At 33.7% G+C, this 22383-nt stretch overlaps 1 protein-coding gene and 1 long non-coding RNA gene across 2 annotated transcripts; one reads left to right on the top strand and one right to left on the bottom strand.

The window, feature by feature from the left end:
• The first annotated feature begins 5341 nt into the window (after window positions 1-5341).
• LOC121739611 (zinc finger protein 2-like) lies at window positions 5342-20697 on the top strand. Its single transcript, XM_042132106.1, has 13 exons — window positions 5342-5576; window positions 6005-6136; window positions 6339-6989; window positions 9194-9316; window positions 10270-10397; window positions 11075-11149; window positions 12434-12593; window positions 12922-13049; window positions 13387-13429; window positions 13910-14041; window positions 15297-15410; window positions 15723-15838; window positions 20486-20697. The coding sequence occupies exons 1-13, from the start codon at window positions 5469-5471 to the stop codon at window positions 20544-20546; spliced, it is 1971 nt and encodes a 656-aa protein (XP_041988040.1). The 5' UTR covers window positions 5342-5468; the 3' UTR covers window positions 20547-20697.
• On the bottom strand, window positions 7239-14542 carry LOC121739637. Its single transcript, XR_006037478.1, has 4 exons — window positions 14425-14542; window positions 14294-14299; window positions 13111-13115; window positions 7239-7249 (listed from the first exon to the last, which is right to left on the bottom strand). It is a non-coding gene; the product is annotated as an uncharacterized LOC121739637 (long non-coding RNA).
• Window positions 20698-22383: the final 1686 nt, after the last annotated feature.

Genomic DNA, 22383 nt, shown 5'->3' with positions numbered 1-22383 from the left:
ACGAGCCATCGCCATTGTGTAAACAGAGTAATGGTGTATGATGGCGGACGATTTTCAGGCGTGGCGAGCAATGGCGTGGCCTTCAGTGGGTCAACGTACCATTGTGTACTGGCTATATAACAGACAAGATTTTGCACACGTGTTCCTCTAATGAAGTAGACATCCACTATAATTGTAAAAAAACATAATTGTAAAAAAAATCTTACCTCAAAGAAGTTTTATACCTTGAGGTTGGAATTGTATAGGCTCAAGGTTAGTTAGTGGAACCTTATAATTTCTTAGACACAAGTACACAAAAATATTTCGTATTAAGTGCCTACAATTACTAACAAAATATATTGAATTACGAGTACCTATGTATATTAGAATTTTTAAAAGTTCAGCCTAAAGGAGGGATGAATGTTTTGAAATTTCGCACGCGTGTTTCCCTTAATGATGAAGGCGTCCACTAAGACGATTTATTCAATCCCCAAAAGTGTTAAATGCTAACTTTATCACTATAAGAAGGTAGTAGACTTTAAAGAATATTAATATCACACATACAAAGCCAAAATTTAGGAAAAAAGTTCAAAAACACACCGTCACTCTTTGACATGCGCGCCGAAATTCATGAAAAACATGGTTTTGTATTGCAAACATACATTAGTTTAAGACTTAAAGGGCCTTATTCGAACAGTTACGGGCTAGTGACCAAATTTGCAGAATTTAATGGAGGTTTTACTAAGGATTTACTAAAAAAAATATGTGAAAACGTACGCTGAATAATAAATACCCACCTTTTTTGGGTATTTACCCAATCTACCCGGTAAATACCCAGGTGGGTAGATTGGGTATTTACCCATCGCCCATCTCTAGATGAAATACTCAAACCAGATATGTTACTACCGCGCGCGTTGTGAAGCTTCAAAGTCTGTTGTTAAGTCTGCATCGAGCGCAGTCACGAACGTGCTGCGTCTTGTCTTACCTAAATAAATTGAAAATAACGTCGTGCGTGTTTCAAAAATGTACCAATTATGACTCGAAAGTAAACAAAACACATGGAATCTCTTACCACATGTCTTGATTGCAGTAAATACCTCGATTATTTACATTTTCAATTATTTTTTCGAACAATCTGGAAAAAATAAATTTTTCGTCATAGCTCAGGCGGAGAAAGAGACAGCGATACGTTTAAAAATAGAACTGTCTCTTTTATGTAAATGGTTTTTCGTATCTTTTGTTTCACTTATCTGTCAAATTTGTCAATGTCTGCAATTTTGAATTTGAAAATTGTTCGGAAGAAATTTAAGCCGGAAAATAGTATGTTACAAAACAAAGATTTTCAATTTGCTTAAATTTAGTTTTACAATATGAAAACTACATGTTACTATGATTAATATTAATAATTAAAATGAAAGACGTGTCAATATGTTGAAAATTTGAAGATTTTCATTGAAGAAAAATAGTATAACGTGAAAATATCACTGAAATTCTCGCGTCCACATTTTCGATTCTGAGCGATCAGAATCGAAAATGTGGTTATTAAGTTAAATGCTTTTTCTGCTACCTGTAAACATAAAATAATATTATATAACGCTGCATCAAAGTGTTAAAGGAGACACATACACTGTGACACGAGAATTTTATATACATCTAAGAATTAAGATACCTACATAATTTTACGCAAAGCACCTAAGTCAAAGTATCAATCATTGTTAGGCGCGTTATATGATAGATTTCTTTGACAGTTCATTGTTTACGTAAACATAAGGTTTATGTAAAATTGTTGTTTTATTATACTACATAATACTTACTCAGGCTACTTAAAATTACATTATACAATAAAATTAACTAACAAAATGTATAAAACAAACGCTTAATTACCTGCTACTATGGCGATTGAGCGCTATCAGAATCGGAAATATATTTTCGCGTTTTACTATTTTTCTTCAATGAAAATCTTCAAATTTTCAGCACTTATGACACGTATTCCACTTTAATTATTCATATTAATCACAGTAACATGTAGTTTTCACATTGTAAAACTAAATTTAAGCAAATTGAAAATCTTTGTTTTGTAAATTTTATGTCATAGAGTATTGATACAACAAAGGGACAAATGTCAAAAGAGTGTTGCTATTGCTTAAAAAAAAAGTTTCGCCTCCTAGACATTCTTGACGCACTGTACATTGTGGCCATAAGAGGCCACACCGGAAACAAGTGGCGACTCTATTAATGTCGTGACTTTTTTGACGGGCTATAGATGGCGTATGGGTAGACAACTATCGGTAATAACAGGTTTAAATTACAAAACTATGCAAAATAATGTAAAACTTGATACATTTCAATTTGAAAATACGCAATAATATTCCAATGAATAGGATAATAAAATTATTATAACGATATTTTAGTTAAAACTCACGGAAGAAATAGACGTTTTTAGTGAACATTTAATGCTAGATATTGTTGAGTTGTGTGGTTCTGCTAAATAATAAACCATAAGAATGGTCAAAGAATGCCTCAAACACGTTAACATTAAATACGTAAGTTTTGAACAACGATTTTTGGACTTTTCAATCGGTATTTTTGTAAACTAAAAAGAGAATTTATAAGTTTATTAATCCCTTATTCATGCTATATAAAGCATTAGTGCTAAAAATGTCACATCAATTAATAATTTGGCTATAAAAATTGCATAGCTTTTTACGTGCGTTTACGGATTCTCATCACTTGAACTATAGTTAATCGTAGTATATTATAAGTTTATGGTTAATCGATATCATGAACTAATTTACTTTCTTTCCTGTATCATAATGTGCTCGAAATAATCGACAAATAGAAATATTCAAGAAAATAAACGCACACTACTTGTATGAAAATAAGTACAAAATAGCCACGCGATGACGGGCTAAGACTACATGTCTATACTTTAACACCATAATTCTTTCACCACTCTTTAATGTTTTCGGCATGATTTTCTCACGAAATCACAGTAAAACTTATGAATACTCGCAGGGCATGTCTGCCGTGTTTACGTTATTGACATACAGTAATGCCAACATGACGGCAAAGGAACGATTCGATGAAACCATAGAGTATACATTATAGCAAGCTATAGAGTGCTTCTAACAAGGTATGAACTGTAAGCACGAGTGTGAACATATTTTCCTATAAGCGTCAAACGATGGCGCATGGAACATCACTAGACTTGCGTTATACGTTACTGTAAGCACGAGTGTGAACCAGGGCTGTAGCTAGAGTCAAATTTGAGGTAGGGCAGCGTCGGTTACAGGTAGGGCGGAAGCAAAAAAATCGGTCAAGTGCGAGTCGGATTCGTGCACGAAGGGTTTCGTACCGTTATAGATAAAAAATAGGCCAAAATTGTGTTTTTTGTAATTGAGCCCCCTTTAAATATAAATGTTGTTTTAATTGTATTATTAATTAATTAAGTGATTTCGCAAAAATGTCCAGTGCCTACTGTTGCCATTAATTTCAATATGCAGCAAAAAAGGCCAAAAAACACGAATCCTTAAATATTGATTTTATTTTGTTTTTAGTATTTGTTGTTTTGATTTATCTCTAGGTCAATGATGTATTCATTCAATAGTTATTCTTAGATACTTAAAAAAAATCTGTGACAAAGTATGAGCACTATATCTAAGAACTACATATTATTAAATCCTCAATTACGAAGAACAAGCGAACAATATGGTTAAACTTCTGGATGTAGCGATCCACGTGTGAGTGAGAGTGAGGAAATAATAATTAATTGTTGGGTTGGGTGATACGAGTCAATAGATACGAAAATATATTTAGATTATTATTGTTTCTGCAAACTTATTAAAATAATAATTAATAATAAAATAACATAAAATATTTAAAACAGCTGAATTCTACGATTCGCTATATTATTAAAAATGCGAAGAACTTCGTTCAGCCCCCTTACCATGAGCTCTTATAGCAGTATTACTATAATATTACTTTCAGATTTGGCACAAACAAAAAACATATTTATATTTATACAAATAGAGATCATGTTTGCTTATACGAAATCCAAAAGTAATATTAAAGTAATACTGCTATAAGAGCTCATGGTAGGGGGGCTGATCAACTTTTTTGATCTTTTTTTTTCAAAGGCCAGAAATACCATACCAGCCATTCTTTCGTGACCCATTGACAGTCTTTGAGGCCTATTAATTGCAGTTAAAGTTGAAAACGTGGACTCGCACACTGCAGTACTACATCTTTTTTTCATTAAGATTATAATTAAATGGACGCATCGCTTCATGTAATCGTGATTCAAATGCCATCTATACACAGAACAAAGAATTATTATCGACGACTTCTGTGGCCCAATGGTTGGGCGTGTGGCAGCTTAATCCGGGAGACGCGGGTTCGAATCCTGCCAACGGAACAAAAAGTTTTTAAAGGTATAATAAAAATCTTAACTATATAATGTAGAGTTTATATAAGAATAATGTATATTTCTGTTGTCTAATACCTGTAATGCTAGTCCTTTAGGTCTTCCTTTTTAGGGTTCAGTACCCAAAGGGTAAAAACGGGACCCTATTACTGAGACTTCGATGTCTGTCCGACTGTTTCCAGGCTGTAACTCAAGAACGGTAATAGCTAGAGAAATGAAATTTTTACAGATTATGTATTTCTGTTGCCGCTATAACAACAAATACTAAAAACAAAATAAATTAAATATTGAAGGATACCCCATACAACAAACGTGATTTTTCTAACATTTTTTGCTTAACTATCAATGATGACAACAGGTAGGCACTTGAAATTTTCACAAAGGCCTTAATAATATATGTAATTTAATAAATAATAATAAAAGTTTAAAAAAAAAAATTAAGGGTTAGGTAGGTAGGTAGGTCCCATACTATTTTTGCTCTATAACGGTACGTGCGCGGTATAACCCTTCGTGCGCGGGTCCGACTCGCACTTGGCCGATTATTGGTATTTTTAAGGTAGGGCATTGTGATTTTAAGGTAGGGCATTGCCCCACTATGCCCCCCCCTAGCTACGGCCCTGGTGTGAACATATTTTCCTTGCGTCAAACGATGGCGCATGGAACATCACTAGACTTGCGTTATACGTTTGAGTATCTATAGAACTTCTGCTTACGATCGGCACAACGGGGAACGAGCGATGCGCGCGCTCTATAGCTTGCTAATGTATACTCTAAGGATGAAACGCACTCTACCTACATATTATATTAATCTGTGATCACTATCAAAGTCACAGAACAATATACTATACGTACTTATCCAAATATATACTAGTAATCTGTGGTAGTATCCCTAAGTAGTCTGTGAATATTACTTTACTAGTAATCTGTGGTGAATATACTCTAGCGAGATCAAAGTATGGTGTCTGGATCTGTAGCTTATTTTTTCAACGGAGTTGTTTTATACTACGAATTTTCATTAATTTGAGTGATTTTCTAAAAAAGTATTATAAATAAAAGTTATGAGAAGATGTCACAACTAAAAATATGTAGGATATGTCTACGAACAGAGGCAAAAATGTTCCAAATGAATGTGTACGGCTTGCAGTGGTACTATGAAGAACTTCTGGATTTCAAAGTAAGTTGCAGTTCTCTTGTTTTTGTAACGATCATAAAGATCGAAGCATAAGCTGAAAGGAATTAAAAGACTGAAAGGAAATCATGCATGCAGCTCGCTTGCTGAGCTCGAAGCTGGACACTCTAGTTATGCTCAAGTGAGGTCTTAGGTTGTAGAGAATAGTAGACTATGTAAAGCCGGCGAGACAGAATAGATTAGAAAATATGTAGTCTATCTGGCAATTTTATGTGGTCTCTTATCCATCTTCATCTCCATCAAAAACGATTACCGTTGTAAGTAACCAATTACCAATGCAGTGGTCACCTTTACTCATAAAATATTAGCAGTTTCACAGAGTAATTTATTGTATATATTTTGTAAAATTAATAATAATAATACAAAATGTATATATTTTTATTATGTATCTTTTATTGAGTGTTTAATTTCAGGTAGATATCAATGACAGACTTCCACAATATTTCTGCTTTGAATGTGCTGCACTGTTACATAAATTCCACAATTTTAAAGAAAAATGCTGTATGGGTCAGAAAATTCTTAATGATATGGATATGGAAGGAGAAGTAAGTTGAAATAACTGTACTAGTCAACTGTGAGCTATGCTCTGTTGTCAATTGTCATAAGTTAGGTAATGACAACATAAAACAATAACATGATAAACTTTTCATATCAATCAGATGTTATGGGAACCTCAAACTTCCATAGAAGTAGCCTTTATGTACTTCTAACAGTCATCGATAATGCAAACTAAACTTTAATTTACAGATCACATATGAATCAATTTATAAGTTGGACAGAAAACAATTGAAACTTATATCATTGTTAGATTATATGATTCCAAATACAAAAGCTGATACAATTTTTGCTGTGAAAAGTGTGTCTATGGACAAAACTTTAATTAATGGCAAAAGAGATAAAATAGAAATTCAGCAAGAAAGTGATGTTGAAAATGATAAAAAAGACTTGGATGTTTTGGCTGAGCAAGAAATCATGTGTGACATAGAAATGATTAAAGCTGAAAAGACAGATGAGGTTCCTTTTTATATTGAAAAAGAAAGCACTACTGGATACAACTATAATTTAGAATACAACTATGACGACGATATACATGATAGTTCTAGCATAGACAGCAAACCTGCAGCTTCAAAAAACTTAACAGGCATATTCATTGTAGATAAGAATGAAGATGTGAGTGCAAAAAAGTTAAGGCCTCGACGACTTAAGCAGCCAAAAAAGGAGTCTGTAAAAAATATCAAAACTGAAAAGACTGATAAGAATAAGAGTGTGTCATTAAGACACTTACGAGCTAGGCGACCTAAACCACCCAAAAAAATTAAAGTCGCTGTGAAATTTCCAGAGATACTCAACAGTGGTAACTGGAAAAAAACAACATTGTCTGAAGAGGAAGCAACAAGGGTAATTTTTTTTTCTTTAGCTAAATAATTACTTCTTTAACAATGTAAACAGCAAACAACTTATAAAAGTTTGTCTTGATTCACTTTACTTGTATAATTTGCCATGCAGCAATACTGTGGCTGGTGAACTATTGTTACAAATATATGGACATAACTAGATGACGCCAATCAAAGAATTTTGGCCCAATAGAGTTGCGCCCAAATTCGTTTTCCACCCCGTTTATCGCACGAAACATACTTTTTTCCGGGATAAAAACTATTCTATGTCCTTTTTCGGGACTCAAAATATCTCCATGCCAACTTTCAGCAAAATCGGTTCAGCAACGGTTTGAACGTGAATAGGTAACAGACAGACAGACACACTTTCGCATTTATAATATTATATTAAATATTTTTCTTAGTACAGGATCCTTAGATTTTTTTTTCATTTGATTACTAATAATAAAGCTCATTTTCAGTGAGTAGCTTCATTTTGTTAAGACAAACAACAAAAATTCTCGAAAGTGGTAGGTAACAGAGATAGAAAGGATTAAATACATATTTCGATTTGAATTTTGATGATCCTAAAATATGGATTGTTCTATTTCTAGGACAATGTTACTATTAAATTCTACTAATAAAATAATTATAATCGGCCAAGTGCGGGTCGGACTCGCGCACGAAGGGTTCCATACCATCATAGAGAAAAATAATTAGGTCACAAATTGTGTTTTCTGTATGGGAGAGCCCTCAGCCCCCCTTATTTTTTTATTTTGTTTTAATATTATTATTACATAGTACACATATAACTAAGGACTACGAGAAAAAATCGACCTACCTTTTGCCATTATTGATATAGAGCAAAAAAGGCCAAAAAATCATCTTTGTCGTATATAGCCCCTATATGACAAGCGTGATTTTTTGGCTCTTAAATATTAATTTTATTTTGTTTTTAGTATTTGTTGTTATATCGGCAATAGATATACATAATCTGTGAAAATTTCAACTCTCTAGCTATTGCCGTTCTTGAGTTACAGCCTGGAGACAGACACACATCGAAGTCTCAGTAATAGGGTCCCGTTTTTACCCTTTGGGTATGAAACCCTAAAAACTAAGGAAGAGTAACAAATTTTGTAGAATCGGAACAAAAAATTTGTTCTGATTATACAAAATGTGACCCAAATACATGCATACTTTATGCAAAACGAGACCCAAATACATGTAAGAATTTTGTGTAATAATTATAGAAGTGACAATTATAGTCAACGGCTTTATTTTGTCATTTTGAATGTAGTTTCGTAGCTATTGTCATATTATTTTAGTGTGGAGAAAGATCCTTGAAAACCATTTTGTAGGTTAAATTATATAAATATTTATTATTATTTAAAAAAAACCGGCTGGTCAGTAATCATTTTTTATATCAAAATGAAGCTACTCACGAAAAATAAGCTTGATAGTAGTCAAATGAAAAAAATGTTCTTAAGGAACCTGGACTATTTTTTCATATTTTATGACAGAAATTTTAATAATCAGCTACAAATGAAACTATTCTATCAAGTTGCTTACTAGTTAAGAGGGCGACTAACCCCAAAAATCAAACATCAACAAAAACACAACAATCAACACAAACGCCCGTCTTCCATATGCCAGTAACTCGATAAATATAGAACACTAGATGACGCCCGCAACTCCGTTGCGCCAAAACTCGTTTATCGCGCTTGAACCGTACATTCTTCCGGGATAAAAAGTATCCTATGTCCTTTCCCGGGTCTCAAAGTATCTCCATGCCAAATTTCAGCAAAATCGGTTCAGTGGTTTGAGCGTGAAGAGGTAACAGACAGACAGACAAACTCACTTTCGCATTTATAATATTAGTATGGAAGTATGGATTTTAAAAATCCACTAGGTCGATCTTTCAATGATAGAATTTTATATGATGTGCTAAAATATTAACTTAGTTCAATGCACGGTTATGGCAATAAATGAAAAAAAATTAGATGCATCTTTGTGATTTTTTTCTGTTGAGAAAGTTTTTGTTCAGATTGAATTCTCGGAAATATAATGTAGTATCTAATTTTAGAAAATGAAACAATGCGGGGCGTATTTTCAAGTATAAAAATGAATTATAAAATCGACACTTTAGGGTTAGTCGCCCCCTTAAAATATTTTTATTTGTAGCTTCTTCTATTAAATATAAATTTTTAATATTAATACCTTTATTTGCAGACTTTCAATGCAAAATCTCTAGAAGAAAAGTATATTAGTGCAACCTATAAATGCACTGATTGTTTTATTCCTTTTTCAAACAATGAAATTTATACAAGGCATAGACAAAAATGGCATACTGAGGTAAGACAAATTTTATATACTAATAATAATTATTATAGGTAAATTTTAATAATAGAATTATTGCCAACCACGCTGGTTAGCAATACTACCTGCTATTCAATGTTGTTCATTGTATACTGTATTCTACAATGTCCGTAAATACAGTAAGTTTTTTATAAGACGGTTAGAATTTTTTGTTTCAGTCAGACACATTTTTTTTTTACGAGCCTATACTATCCCACTGCTGGGCAAAGGCCTCCCCCAAGTTCTTCCTTCCATCTTGTAGGCATCCAGTTCATCTCGCCATCTTTTTCCAGGCCGTCCACGATGGCGTCGTTCGTCCTCTGGTACCCACACTGTGGTGACCTTTGCCCAACGGTCAGGATTCATGGAGTTGGTATGACCCGCCCAGCCCCACTTTTTTGCAGCTTTCATACCGACGTCTTTAACAGCTACCTCGATCCTACGTTTTCTGCTATTGGTCATTATTTGTGTTTTGGACCGATTTATCGCTAGTCCCACCTCGCGGCTTGCGTTGCTTAGGTCTTCTTGGTTTTGTAATTCTAAGGCTGTAGGTGCGAAGAGAATAATATCGTCGGCTTATTAGCCTCCTGTCACCGACGACAATACCCCTCGTCGCCCATGAACCCGCCAGCTTTCGAAATACTTTCTCAAACATCTCAGTTTCGGCCGAAGCTTGCTCTTCTGTAATATATTCAGGGAAAGACTACGAATCTCCCATACTATTATCGTTTTAAATTTGGTTCCTTTTGATCTGTCATGTAACGTCAGCCTAGTACCGCTCAAGGTCACCTAAATAATATTGCAAATGTATTGAAATGTGTACCTAAGGTACACTTTTTTTAAAAGTATTGTGGAGCATGTTTTTTTGACGGAGTTACTTTTCCTTAATTTTTATTATTCGTAGGGGAAAGAGGTAAAATTGCATCTCAATTAATATTGTTTTGTTACAGCTAAATTATAGATTCGAGTGTAAGTTCTGCAAAAGACGTTTTAGACGCCATCATCAACTCAAGAAGCATATAAAAGCTCATTACGAGAGGTACCAATGTTTGAGATGCGACCTCGTCTGTCCGCTAGAGTAAGATTTTGCTTATTTGTCATTATTTTTTAATGTTACATAATTTTACTCATGTTGATTAAAAAAGGACAAAGATCCATTTTAATTATATTCATAGGACATGCATAACGTGACCATTATGTTCTGCTTTTAGACAGAGGCGTCCACTAGGTTGAAAATTATGCTTTTCGTAATAGACCAAATTTAATTATGATATTACATAAGACTCTCATACAAACTCGTACTGAATCTAGCGTTTCCAATAATAATATTGGAAACGCTAGATTCAGTCAATTCTCATAATAAAGTCTGTGGCTAGACAACAACATTTTCCCATTCGTTCACTGTGACTGTCCAAGATGGTCTCGGCTGCTTAAAGATAAACTGGACATGTATTTTAGTAAAACCACAGACATAAACATCGTGTTTTAAGGCGAAATGTGCCAATAGATGGCGTTCTGTGTTTCTTTACAGCTTTATTCCGACGATGTCCTGGTTTGGTAATAAAAGTGTATGGTCACGTTAGACATGAGAAAGATTTTGAATAACGCACTTATGACGAAGGTATAAGAGCGTTTGTAGTTTATCGGATTTCGATATTGCGTATTGTGAAAATAATAAATAAATGCAACATATTTAAGGCAATTTTGCTTAAAAATAAGTTGCACAAGTATATCAATTCTTATTCAATTTAACAGATCTACTGTCATGATACATGACGCTTCACACAGCGGAGCAATATATAAATGTGAAGTTTGCCATCAAGAATATAAGTAAGTATATTTTTTTTTAATAATTTCATACGAAAGGTGATTCTTGAATTAATTAGAATAAACAAACTAATAAGTCATAAACTAGGGTTTCTTGTAGCTGCAACACACCTTAAATGCATTAAAAATTAAAATCAGTGTCAAATTATAAAATTATTCTTACTTTATATGTAAGAAGTTTGGTAATACTTGACATTCGTTAAGAAATTAAATTGAAAAATAATAATTATGAAGTACTAGCTGTTGCCCGTGACTTCGTCCGCGTGGACTTCAGTTTGTAGCGCGCGGTGTCAACAAAATTGGTGTCAAAAGCTTTTTAAAACCCTGGTACCTCTTAAATCAAAATACCCAAAACAGCCGTGTAGTGTGCACATAATATGTTCTTTTTTTACTTAATTAAACTTTTTTATACCAAATTTTAAAGCTTATTTAGCGTTACACAACTTAGCTGCATAATGCATTACACAACCTTAGCTTTGCCCAATGCCCATAAACTATTTATTATTGGTAGACAGACTGTTTCTGATATCTATGTTGGTAGGTGAGTTATTTAATAACATGTATAACAATCGAAAGAATCGCAAATATTAATTCAACATGGTACCACCTCTTATAGAAATACATATGAGCAAGCGATAGCGCGATCTAGGCGACTCTTGGCGCTATCTATTCCAGCTTTTGGAACTAACTTAATTTGAACAAATTTACGCATAAACACCCCCTTACAACCCCTTTTTCCAGTAAGAAGTAGCCTATGTCCTTTCTCAGGCTTTAAACTATCTGTGTACAAAATTTCATTACAATCGGTTCAGTAGTTTTGGCGCTGTTGTTTTTGAATTTGATATCTAAGTTGGTAGGTGAGTTATTACTTATTAGTTAATAACGTGTACTTATAACAATCGAAAGAATCGCAAAACATATATCTACAGGGTACCACCTCTTATAGAAATACTAATGCGCAAGCGATAGCGCGATTTAGGGGACTCTTGGCGCCATCTATTTTGAGTTTTTGGAACTAACTTAATTTGACCAAATTTACGCATTTTCACCCCCTTACAACCCCTTTTTCCAGTTTAAAAGTAGCCTATGTCCTTTCTCAGGCTTTAGACTATCTGTGTACAAAATTTCATTACAATCGGTTCAGTAGTTTTGGCGTGAAAGCGAGACAGACAGACAGACAGACAGACAGACAGATAGAGATACTTTCGCATTTATAATATTAGTATAGATTAGTTAAGAGTAGGTTCATTTTTAAGGTAATTTTTTTTAATATAAAAATAATTTCAGACACACATCAACCTACTACAGCCACATGCGTACTGCACACAAACACAAACATCTGTGCAATTTGTGTGGGCGTTCTTTTGTGAATGAGATAGGCCTGAACCAGCACAAAAAGAGGACACATTTCATCAATGATAAAGTTGAACCGCTTGGTGTAAATAAGGTATTTTGTGACTTGTTCTTTTTTTGTTAATTTTAAATAGCCATTTCATCAGTTAGATTGATGAACGGCTTATACTGACTGTTGGCTCGGCATATATAGATCTATTTTTTTTTGTTTTTTACAAACAAAGACTGGACCAATATGATTGCTTGCAATCTTTGGAGTTGAGTTCAATCCCATTCCCAGAGTGCAGTCCTCATATTTTGCATACTCAATTCCACCCAGCAGCCGCTCTATATAGTAATATTGCCTCATTTCACCGAACGATCTTTAAAGTTGTGTGTGGACTATATTTACTTCAAAAACTCAGCGTGTGGATTTGTTTTAGGATCCACCAGATGTGGAAGAGGTCGTTAATACTTACTGTTCCACCTGCGACATCAAATTTGAGACTGAGGATGCTTACCATGAACATAAAATTCACTCTTCCAAACATAGTGATGGCATGGCTAATAGGTAAATATCAAGTTGTATTTTCTCAGCACTAATGGCCGCGTTAAAGACATTTAATTATTACTTAACCTTAATGTAATGAAGGGTTTGACATAAACTTCAAAAGTAACATTGATTATATTCATTAAATTACAGTTAGGTAATAAGTCGTGTATGACTGAATCAGATTATTATAAAAAGTCTGACATTGACTGGTATATGTAATATGACTGTTGATGCACACATAATATGCAAAACGATGTAGCCTGTACATGTGCATGAATAAACGAGATGGACACAACTATAATAAAATGCAGAGACAGTGCGGTGGCTAGACAATTGATGAGTTTTAATGTTTCAGAGAATGTAAACCTCGACGAAGAAAACCTATGGATTGCCCTAAGGTATTTAATATATCGAAACAATATTGTAAGAGCACTTTTTCACTATGTCCATGTCTAAACCGATCCGAAGTCTTTGAATATGGTCCGAAGGAGATGTAGAACTATTTCTATGATAGCTAACGTAGTAATCCGGCTTCGGATATCTAACTTCTCTCCATCATTCGAGAATCTCGGATTTGGATTGCATGTCGTGCGAAATAGTCCAATCAGTATAGTAAGTTAACCTCGGAATTCGAGATACCCAGCTGTAAGTCTGTAAATACTTGTATATTGACACCCTAAATTACCAGGTTTTGAGACAACATTTAGGGTGCCAATATACAAATATTTACAGACTTACAGCTGGATATCTAGAATTCCGAGGTTCTTACCTAATTAAAGCCTAAGTTGACTGGACCAAAAGCACTATTGAAGTAAAAATACTCATGAAAATAAAATTATTTATGGGCGATATTTGATAGTCAAATCTATTTTTTTCAGTGTGGTGAAAGTTTTAAATCACAAGCGGCCTGCTGGAAACATTGCAGAAAGGAACATCCAAATGACAAACTAATTCCAACTATGCTGTGTGAAACTAAAAGTATCTGCGAAATATGTGGTGTTTCTGTATCGGTAAGCGTCTCCTCAGATCATAATATTATATTATGCAATCTAATAAGTAGGGAACATTTAGGAAAGGTCGGATCAGAGGGAATTACAAGCACACACAAAAAAAAAAATTACCAAAATCCGACATGTTGGATATGTCATGTCAGAATATTAACAGAAACGTTGGACTCAACCGTCGAACATAACTTTTTGTTTACTGTCTATGCTGGTGTTGCCCTTTGCGTGAAAACATTGCAGTAATATAATATAATATACTACTAGCTGTTGCCCGCGACTCCGTCCGCGTGGACTTCAGCATATAGCGCGCGGTTCAGCTGTGGCGCAACTGGTGAATGTTACTTCCGTTCAATATAATTTTATGTTATTAATAAGATCAAGGGATATACTCTGATCAACAAGTGCCATTTTCGTCAAAACCTGATCTCATGCACCGAAAATTATGATTTTGATCTCATTCGATTCGGAATACCATCTACAACATTCTATCAAAATTACAAGAGGGGCTGAAAAAAATGCATGAAAAATTCATAATATAATATGCCTTTGATTGTTCATAAAAAAGTGAAAAATCAAAATTGTTGAATTTCTCTAAAGGATATCTCTTCTAAGCCCTTTTAAGATTAACTCAAAAGAATAATAAAAATTTCTAGATTTCTTGTTTTGAAATAATCAGAGTTTTTATGTTAACATTAAAATGGTGGCTATTAACAAATTAACAAAAGCATAACAATTGAACAAATTGTGATAATTTATTTTTGTTGACGGATTATTGTTTATTGATATGTCTACTAAGTGCCCAATTTTTTTAATTTCTTTATATTAATATTTAATCAGTTAAAATATATTTTTTAGTTCACGTGGCAGATTGCAGCAAATCACGCGAAACCCGAACCACGCGTTTTTACCGTTACTTTCGTCGCTCAATTAAAGCTATAAGGATTATTGATAAGGTTCCAAAATCTAGGATTTTTTTAGGAAATTTCCTGCTCTTTAAGGATCTTAAGGATCTGTTGTAAATTTTGATTATCTCAAATAAGTAGTTTTCGAAATATTAAAAAAAAAACCAAACCCTTTTAATGTTTACTTATTTGTTTATAACTTTTGCATTTTTTTTCAGCCCCTTTTGTAATTTTGATAGAATATTCCGAATTGAATGATCATAATTTTCGGTGCATGAGATCAGGTTTTGACGAAAATGGCACTTGTTAACCAGAGTAATAGCATTGTTGATACTAATTACCAAAATTTCTTGTTTTAGTCTAATAATTTAAGACTTCATATGATGAACAGACACGAGAAGAAATATGAGTGCTACTGTAACATTTGCGGAAAGAGATTCAGTATGAAAGCTTCGCTAAAAATTCATAGTGTGGTATGTATTGTTTATGTAAGTAGATGTGGTGGCTGGTGCGCACGTTTTTCGGCCTTTTGAAACATACTAACGGCGGCATAGGGCTTCAGCCTCAAAATCAGCTCACAGCGAGGCGGGAGCGGCGATGGCGCGTGACAATGCGCTCCATTTAGCGTTAAAAACGATCAAAATGCTTAAAATGCCTACTATCTAAACTATCCATTAAATTAAACTTAAGTGATGGCTTATAGCCGCAAGATACCTATTCCAATATATTGTATGTATGTACCTAATGTTACATATTAATATGTTAAAAAATGTTGTATGTTACAGGTCCACACTGGTGAAAAGCCTTTCAAGTGTCCCTTATGTGATAAAAGCTTTACTCAAAAGGGGAGTATGAATCTGCACTACAGAACATACCATCTTAAGGAACCATATCCAAAAAGGTATGATTAACAACATTTTTACATTGTAATTAATAATTATACTCTTTTCGATCGTTTTAAAATGGAATCGTTGTAATAATATTAATATTTCTTCTTCTTCTTCTTTTGGCGTAAGCCCCCCCCCCCCATTTAGGAGTTGCCAGCGTCAGAGTTAAATAAACAAATAAATAATCGTTTAATTCAGGCAATAGACCCATAAAATCAACGATATCAAAAACGTATGCCGTCAAAACTGTAGCAATGTTTTTGCATGCAAAATGTGTATCGAGAAAATATTGTCGTCCTTTTTTGTCTTACAGTAATAGTATATACAACTTTCTCTTTCGCTCATTTTACGCTTTAATCGAATCGAGAAAATATTGTCGTCCTTTTTTGTCTTACAGTAATATCATATACTACTTTCTCTTTCGCTCATTTTACGCTTCGCTTTGATTTTTCTCTTAAAATGGAAGACAATAATTTAAATATTATTAAAATCTTAGTAATTACGTGTGAAATATTACTTAAGTTAAAAATAAAAGAAATAAACAGTTAAGGCGAAAGATGTAAACAGTTATTTAAATTAATATTTCTGCAGTATAAAATGTTGTGAAAGGAGCGCTGTCTTTGTCTGTCATAATATTACTTTTTTTAAAAGCCAATGGATAGTTAGAGGAACTAAGAATTAAGGACGCTATCACAAAAATTAGCAGCGGGGCTAAAATGGTCGCTTTGGAGAATCATGCTATGAATCATAAAATTATTTATTTTTTTAAAATCGCAAAATACAAGTCTGCTTGCAATCCATGTTTAGTAATTCCGAGTACTAATTTGACATTTGTCAGTTTGACAGTTTTGAAAATTCATTGCTGAATTGATTGAGAGGAATTGCTAAATGTGACCATTTTAGCCCCGCAGGTCAGTACGAATATCGACGTTAAGGACATTAAAATAACATTCAATATCAGCGCGCCTTGTACAGTGGCGGTTGCAACGCTCGCCACGTTCTTGATAGGGCGAATATGTATGAAGAAATTTGAGAGCGTTTCTTATTTTTCTTATAAATGGAAATGTTATTTATTTTTATATAAAATATTTAGCTATTTGTACAGGGGACTAAATAAGCATCAATTTTATTGTATATTTATTTTCCTTAGTTCAGTGTATTTAGCTATAATGGTACCTAATCAAACCCCATTTAGAACGGTGACGCGCGTGCGTTGCTATTTGCTAAGGAATCGATCGTGTCAATTTTTGCTTTGCAATTAGTTAGAACAAATAACTTACCCGTGGAAAAAAATAACTCCTTTTGGCCGATTCACTTTCGTACTTCTGTTTTTACAATTAGACACTGCACAATGAGGCATTTTTGCACAACCTCTCCGGTAAATCAAGTCGAGACGTGCGCGCTGACTAAATGAACGTTCAACAAATCTTGCTCACTTGTGCAAGATTGAAACACGCGTACTCCACCCGCTTAGCCGTTCTATCTTGATTTATTTCTGTGGTTAAAACGTATTTATGTGAAAATTTTGTAGGAGGCTATAAAAATTTTATGGCTTAGACATGAAGATGAATATGAAACCAAAATATCCTCCCAGTGTGACTCCTAATTCTTTAAAATGGTACCTACCTGAAAATCGCTGATATTTGTGAAAAAATGTGATAGCGCCCTTAAACTAAGTTTACAAATTTGGCTATAATTATCTGTACTAGAGATGATCGACCAATGATCGAAATTCGACCTTTTTAATTATAAGTTTCAATGCTATTAGTCTTCTATTACCAAAATATTATTTATTTTTTCTTTTTTTGGCTCCCCGTTAAGGATGTATATAACATTTATAAATTCAAATATTCTCACCTAAATTCGAAATATTATATAGTAGAAGTAAACCTCCTGCTTCTATTGACACCAAAAAAATCAATACCTTACCGGCAAGATATGTGAAATAATTCATTTTAAAATTTCTATTTATTATACGTAATTTTTGCCGGAAGTGTTACATTTTTTTAGAATTCATCAGAATTGGGAACTTTGTATCAAAGATAAACGACTAAAAAACTGCTTATCAATTTCTTTGTACGATTAGCGATTTTTTAAGCCCAAAAAAGTGGGGTCACCGGTAATTCTGAGGAAATATTCCAAATTGAAATTGATGAAGTTTCCTTCGAAGGGTGCGACAAAGCTATAAATGGACGTGAGCCGGGCGCTGCTGGTAAATAAGAGCTGTCAAAAATTTAGTTTTTGTATGATGGCAGCGTTAGTTCCTTTTTTCACCACGTTCATTTAAAGTTGTGTCTTGCCGAGCTCTAGGCCGCCATTTGCGGGAGTCAAAGTACATCATTTTTGTCAATAATAATTAAATATCGAATAGTTCTTTAAAAATCTATTATAAAAAATCATTATAATTAATAATAAAAAAAAAAAAAGTCTGGTCTGTCCAATTTTTTACAGATTTATTACTTTCGTAATTTAATAGCATGTACTACGGAATTTGACCTTATATACATCCTTAAAGTATTGACTATTTCAGATTTAATAAAAAAACAATAATCCATTTTTAATTTGACAATAGACTTCACAAGAAAAAAAAAACAGATTTCAACCATAAATAAAAAAGTTTATTACATGTGTATAGGCTTGTCATTAAAAATATCGTAATGTGAACATTGTAGTGTGTAATGTTTTATTTATTAAAATAAGGTATGATAAAACCATAATTTTAAAACAATATTGGCTCGATGCACTCCTTCTCCATATAAATTATAACTGTGCGAAAGAAGACGGATTACGGCCTATAGAAAATTACCCCACGTCCTACAGCAAAGTGATGTACCACAAAAGATAATAAAAAAATAATATAAGAATATGGCATACTTCCGAACGCCATCCTTACTGTCTGACATACGAAAAAAAAATGCTATGAAAATTCTTTCAGGTGCAATTTAATGTACCTACTTAAATACTAATACAACTAATAAATAATAATATAATATAAAAAATAATGACATTAAAATAAGAAATAAAATATTTACACTAGCCCATAGAAATTACCCTACATTCTAAAAAAAAATGAAGAACATAAACATAATAAAAAGAAAAAAATGCTATGAATATTGTTTCAGGTGCTATACCTCAATACTAATAAAACTAATGATATGAAAAATGACATTTAAAAAAGATAAAGATCAATAATAATATAAATAGAAGTTTTATACTAAGACTGGTCTATTAAAATATACGTTTTAGGGTTCCGTAGTTTACAGTTCCTTAATACTAGTATGTATGTGTTTAACCCGTCAAGCCCCATAAGGTGGCGGTGACTGCGACAACAATAGAATACAATAGCATTTCTAAGAATCCCCGATCGAAGGATTTATAATATGTAATATAGAACCTATTTATCAAAATCACTTTCAATAGTTTAGAAATTCTCTGATTGTGGTATCTATATATCTATCTGGAATAACAATTCATTTATTCGATGATCGAGTGCCATAATCCAATACTTAATAAGCCTCCGTGGTCTTGTGGTTAAAAGAGCGTGGCTCTCGACTCCGAGGTCGTGGGTTCGATTCCCACAATAGAAATATGTTATTTCCAAGTTTGGTTAAAAACAATACAGGCTGATCACATGATTGTCTGACAAGTAAGATGATCTATGCATCGGATGGGCATGTAAAAATTTCTCCCTGTAAAAGGTCCTGCGCCTGATCTCTCGGCAATCGTGTCCGTCTTCCGTTTCACTGGGTTATGAGAGTGAAGGAATAGAGAGTGCTCTTGCGAACTGCGCACACATTTGGGCACTATAAAATTACTCCTACGTAACTGGTCTTGGTTTCAATGAAACTGGCCACCGTCACTGAAATTGGTGTGGGGAGTATTACTATTACCATAATCCAAGTCGAGCCAAGAGCCAAGCATTTGTTCTTAGTGGTATATTTTAAGAGCCCCCGAGACGATCAAACGGTTTGATTCAAACCTTACGTGTTTGATGCAACCGTTTGATGTCGGTTTGAATGGTTTGCGCAGTTTCATTCAATACGCGCAGTCGTGTACACGTCTTGTGATGCATAAGATGCTCTAGAGTCTAGACTCTAGAGTCCAGATTCTAGAACAGGGATCGCGATTTTCTTATCTTATGTTTATAACGTTAATGTCCTGCGTCAGAAGAGAAAAAAAAAGAAAACGACTTTGGTCCAAATTAATGGTATGGCCTATCGACTAACATAATATCGTTTTACCCACGAACATCTACAGAAAGTGCTAGAAACTACAGCTTCTTTTTTTTCTTCTTCATAATCCAGCACTAAACTAAGCGGGTTTGATCAAACGCGTCGGAACACGATTGTGTTGCGACGCGTTTGATCAATTTTAATCCTACTTCTTTCATGCACTCACGTTTCCGCATTTTTGTTAAAAGGAGTCCAAAGTTTTTTGCTATAGATGCACAAGTCTCGAAAAATGTAGGTACTTAATTTTTATGACTCACAGATCAATAATATTCCTTCGATCGCCGATTCTTGGAAATCTTGGGAGTGGAAGCGATATCATGATAATCTGTAAAAATAAAGTTACTGAAAGCTAAACTTTCTGAATAATTTAGCATCAAACTTTGGTATTTTTTTTTATTATATAATAATAGTATGGTATTTTGTCAACAGAAACAGAAACACAATTGGCAGTCTACGGAATGATCCAGGAGATTTTTATCCTATACCTTAGAGTAGTGTAAGTCAAGACAACTCAATATTAGTATTATTTTGAAGAGCCAAGTTCACTTACTACACTGTATTGAACCTATGTTAGATGAAAACAAAATGCTTACGAAAATATGTATCAGAAGGATGAAATAAAAAACATACATAATTCTGTTTATGATATTTTATTAACCGATTGAGTGCGGTGTCATTTTTGGCAATTTCACGTGCCTGGCTGCGAACAAATATTTCGTATCTCCTCTGAGGCGCCTACCGCCAGGAACTTTGATATCTCCACTCGGGCGCCACCCGCCAGGGATTATAATTTATCGCTGTTTCGTCTGTTTCCAATTGTTTTTCTTTTAGTAGCGACCCAAAAGCGAACGTGAACGGAATTATAGTTCATTTCAAGTATTTAAAAGTGATTATTTACGTGTACAAACAGAAATGGAAGGTAAGTAACTTATTTTTATCAGGTGTTGTAAACCTTTGGCTATAGTGATCAATTTATTTTCGTTTTATTGTAGAACGGGATATTACATGCTAGTCATGTATAACGCCAAAAAATGTATCTACTTTTTATAGCATTTTATAAACAAATAAACTTTGTTTAAGTGGTAGTTTTTGAATGAAATATCTGAATTCAACAAATCAAATCAAAAAAGGAAATGATGTATTCTACGAATAATAGCAACTAAGAAAGAGTAACTGCGTCAAAAAAATTGTTCCGCGAGCTACAAAAAGAAACCAGAATACATGCATACTTTATGCAAAAAGAGACCCGAATACATGCATAATTTTGTGTAATTATACTAGTGACAATAATTATTGTAAACGGCTTCTTTTCGTAAATTTGAGCGTTAGTGTTTGTTTCATAACCGTGCGAAGCAGGGGGCGGGCTGCTAGTTAGTTATAAGAATAAATTATGTTGATGTGAGATTTTGCTGGTGTTGGCGTTATATATTTATAAAATGTTTAGGACTCCTGAAGTGTAAGTTTTTATGCAATATCTTAAAACTAACACTGTACACGTAAAATACGTGACAAATAAAGTCACTTTCATTGAGGGGAAACCTCTGAAAAATGTAATTTTATCATAGTTTTACAGGTAAACATTTTATCTCCTCTCGGGCGTCACCCGCCATACAGAAAAGCTACCCATGATGCCTATCGGTGGCATCCGCACGGAAACGGTTAAACCTCTAACTATTTCTTTTTAATTTTTGTAAGGGGGGGTATTACATTATCATTTATATATGACTAGCTGTTGCCCGCGACTTCGTCCGCGTGGACTTCAGTTTATAGCGCGCGATGTCAACAAAATTGGTGTCAAAAGCTTTTATAAAAAAACCCTGGTACCCCTTAAATCAATACAGCTGTGCAGTGTGCACACAATAAGTATTTCATTTTTTTATATTAAACTTTATATTTTATGCCAAATTTGAAAGCTTATTTAGCCCTCCAATTACACAACTTTACCCATAAACTATTTATCATTGATAGATTTAAGGTTACGTCACTGCACAGATAAAGTACTGAGTTATTTAATACCGTAGAATAGATATAACAATCGAAAAAAATCGAAACTTAAATGTAAGACCACGTCTTATAGAAAGACTTTTGAGCAAGCGTCAGCGCGATGTAGAAGACGCACGGCGCCATCTATTATGAATTGTTGGAACTAACTTAATTTCAACAAATTTACGCATTTTCACCCCCTTACAACCCTTTTTTCCAGTAAAAAAAATGCCTATGTCCTTTCTCAGGCTTTGGACTATCTGTATACAAAATTTCATTACAATCGGTTCGGAAGTTTTGGCGTTTGGCGTGAAAGCGAGACTGACAGACAGACAGACAGAGAT

Source organism: Aricia agestis, chromosome 1, assembly GCF_905147365.1.
Source record: "Aricia agestis chromosome 1, ilAriAges1.1, whole genome shotgun sequence".
Classification (NCBI taxonomy): domain Eukaryota; kingdom Metazoa; phylum Arthropoda; class Insecta; order Lepidoptera; family Lycaenidae; genus Aricia; species Aricia agestis.
The sequence above is the reverse complement of the archived record's forward strand: the minus strand, read 5'-3'. Positions and strand labels throughout refer to the sequence as shown.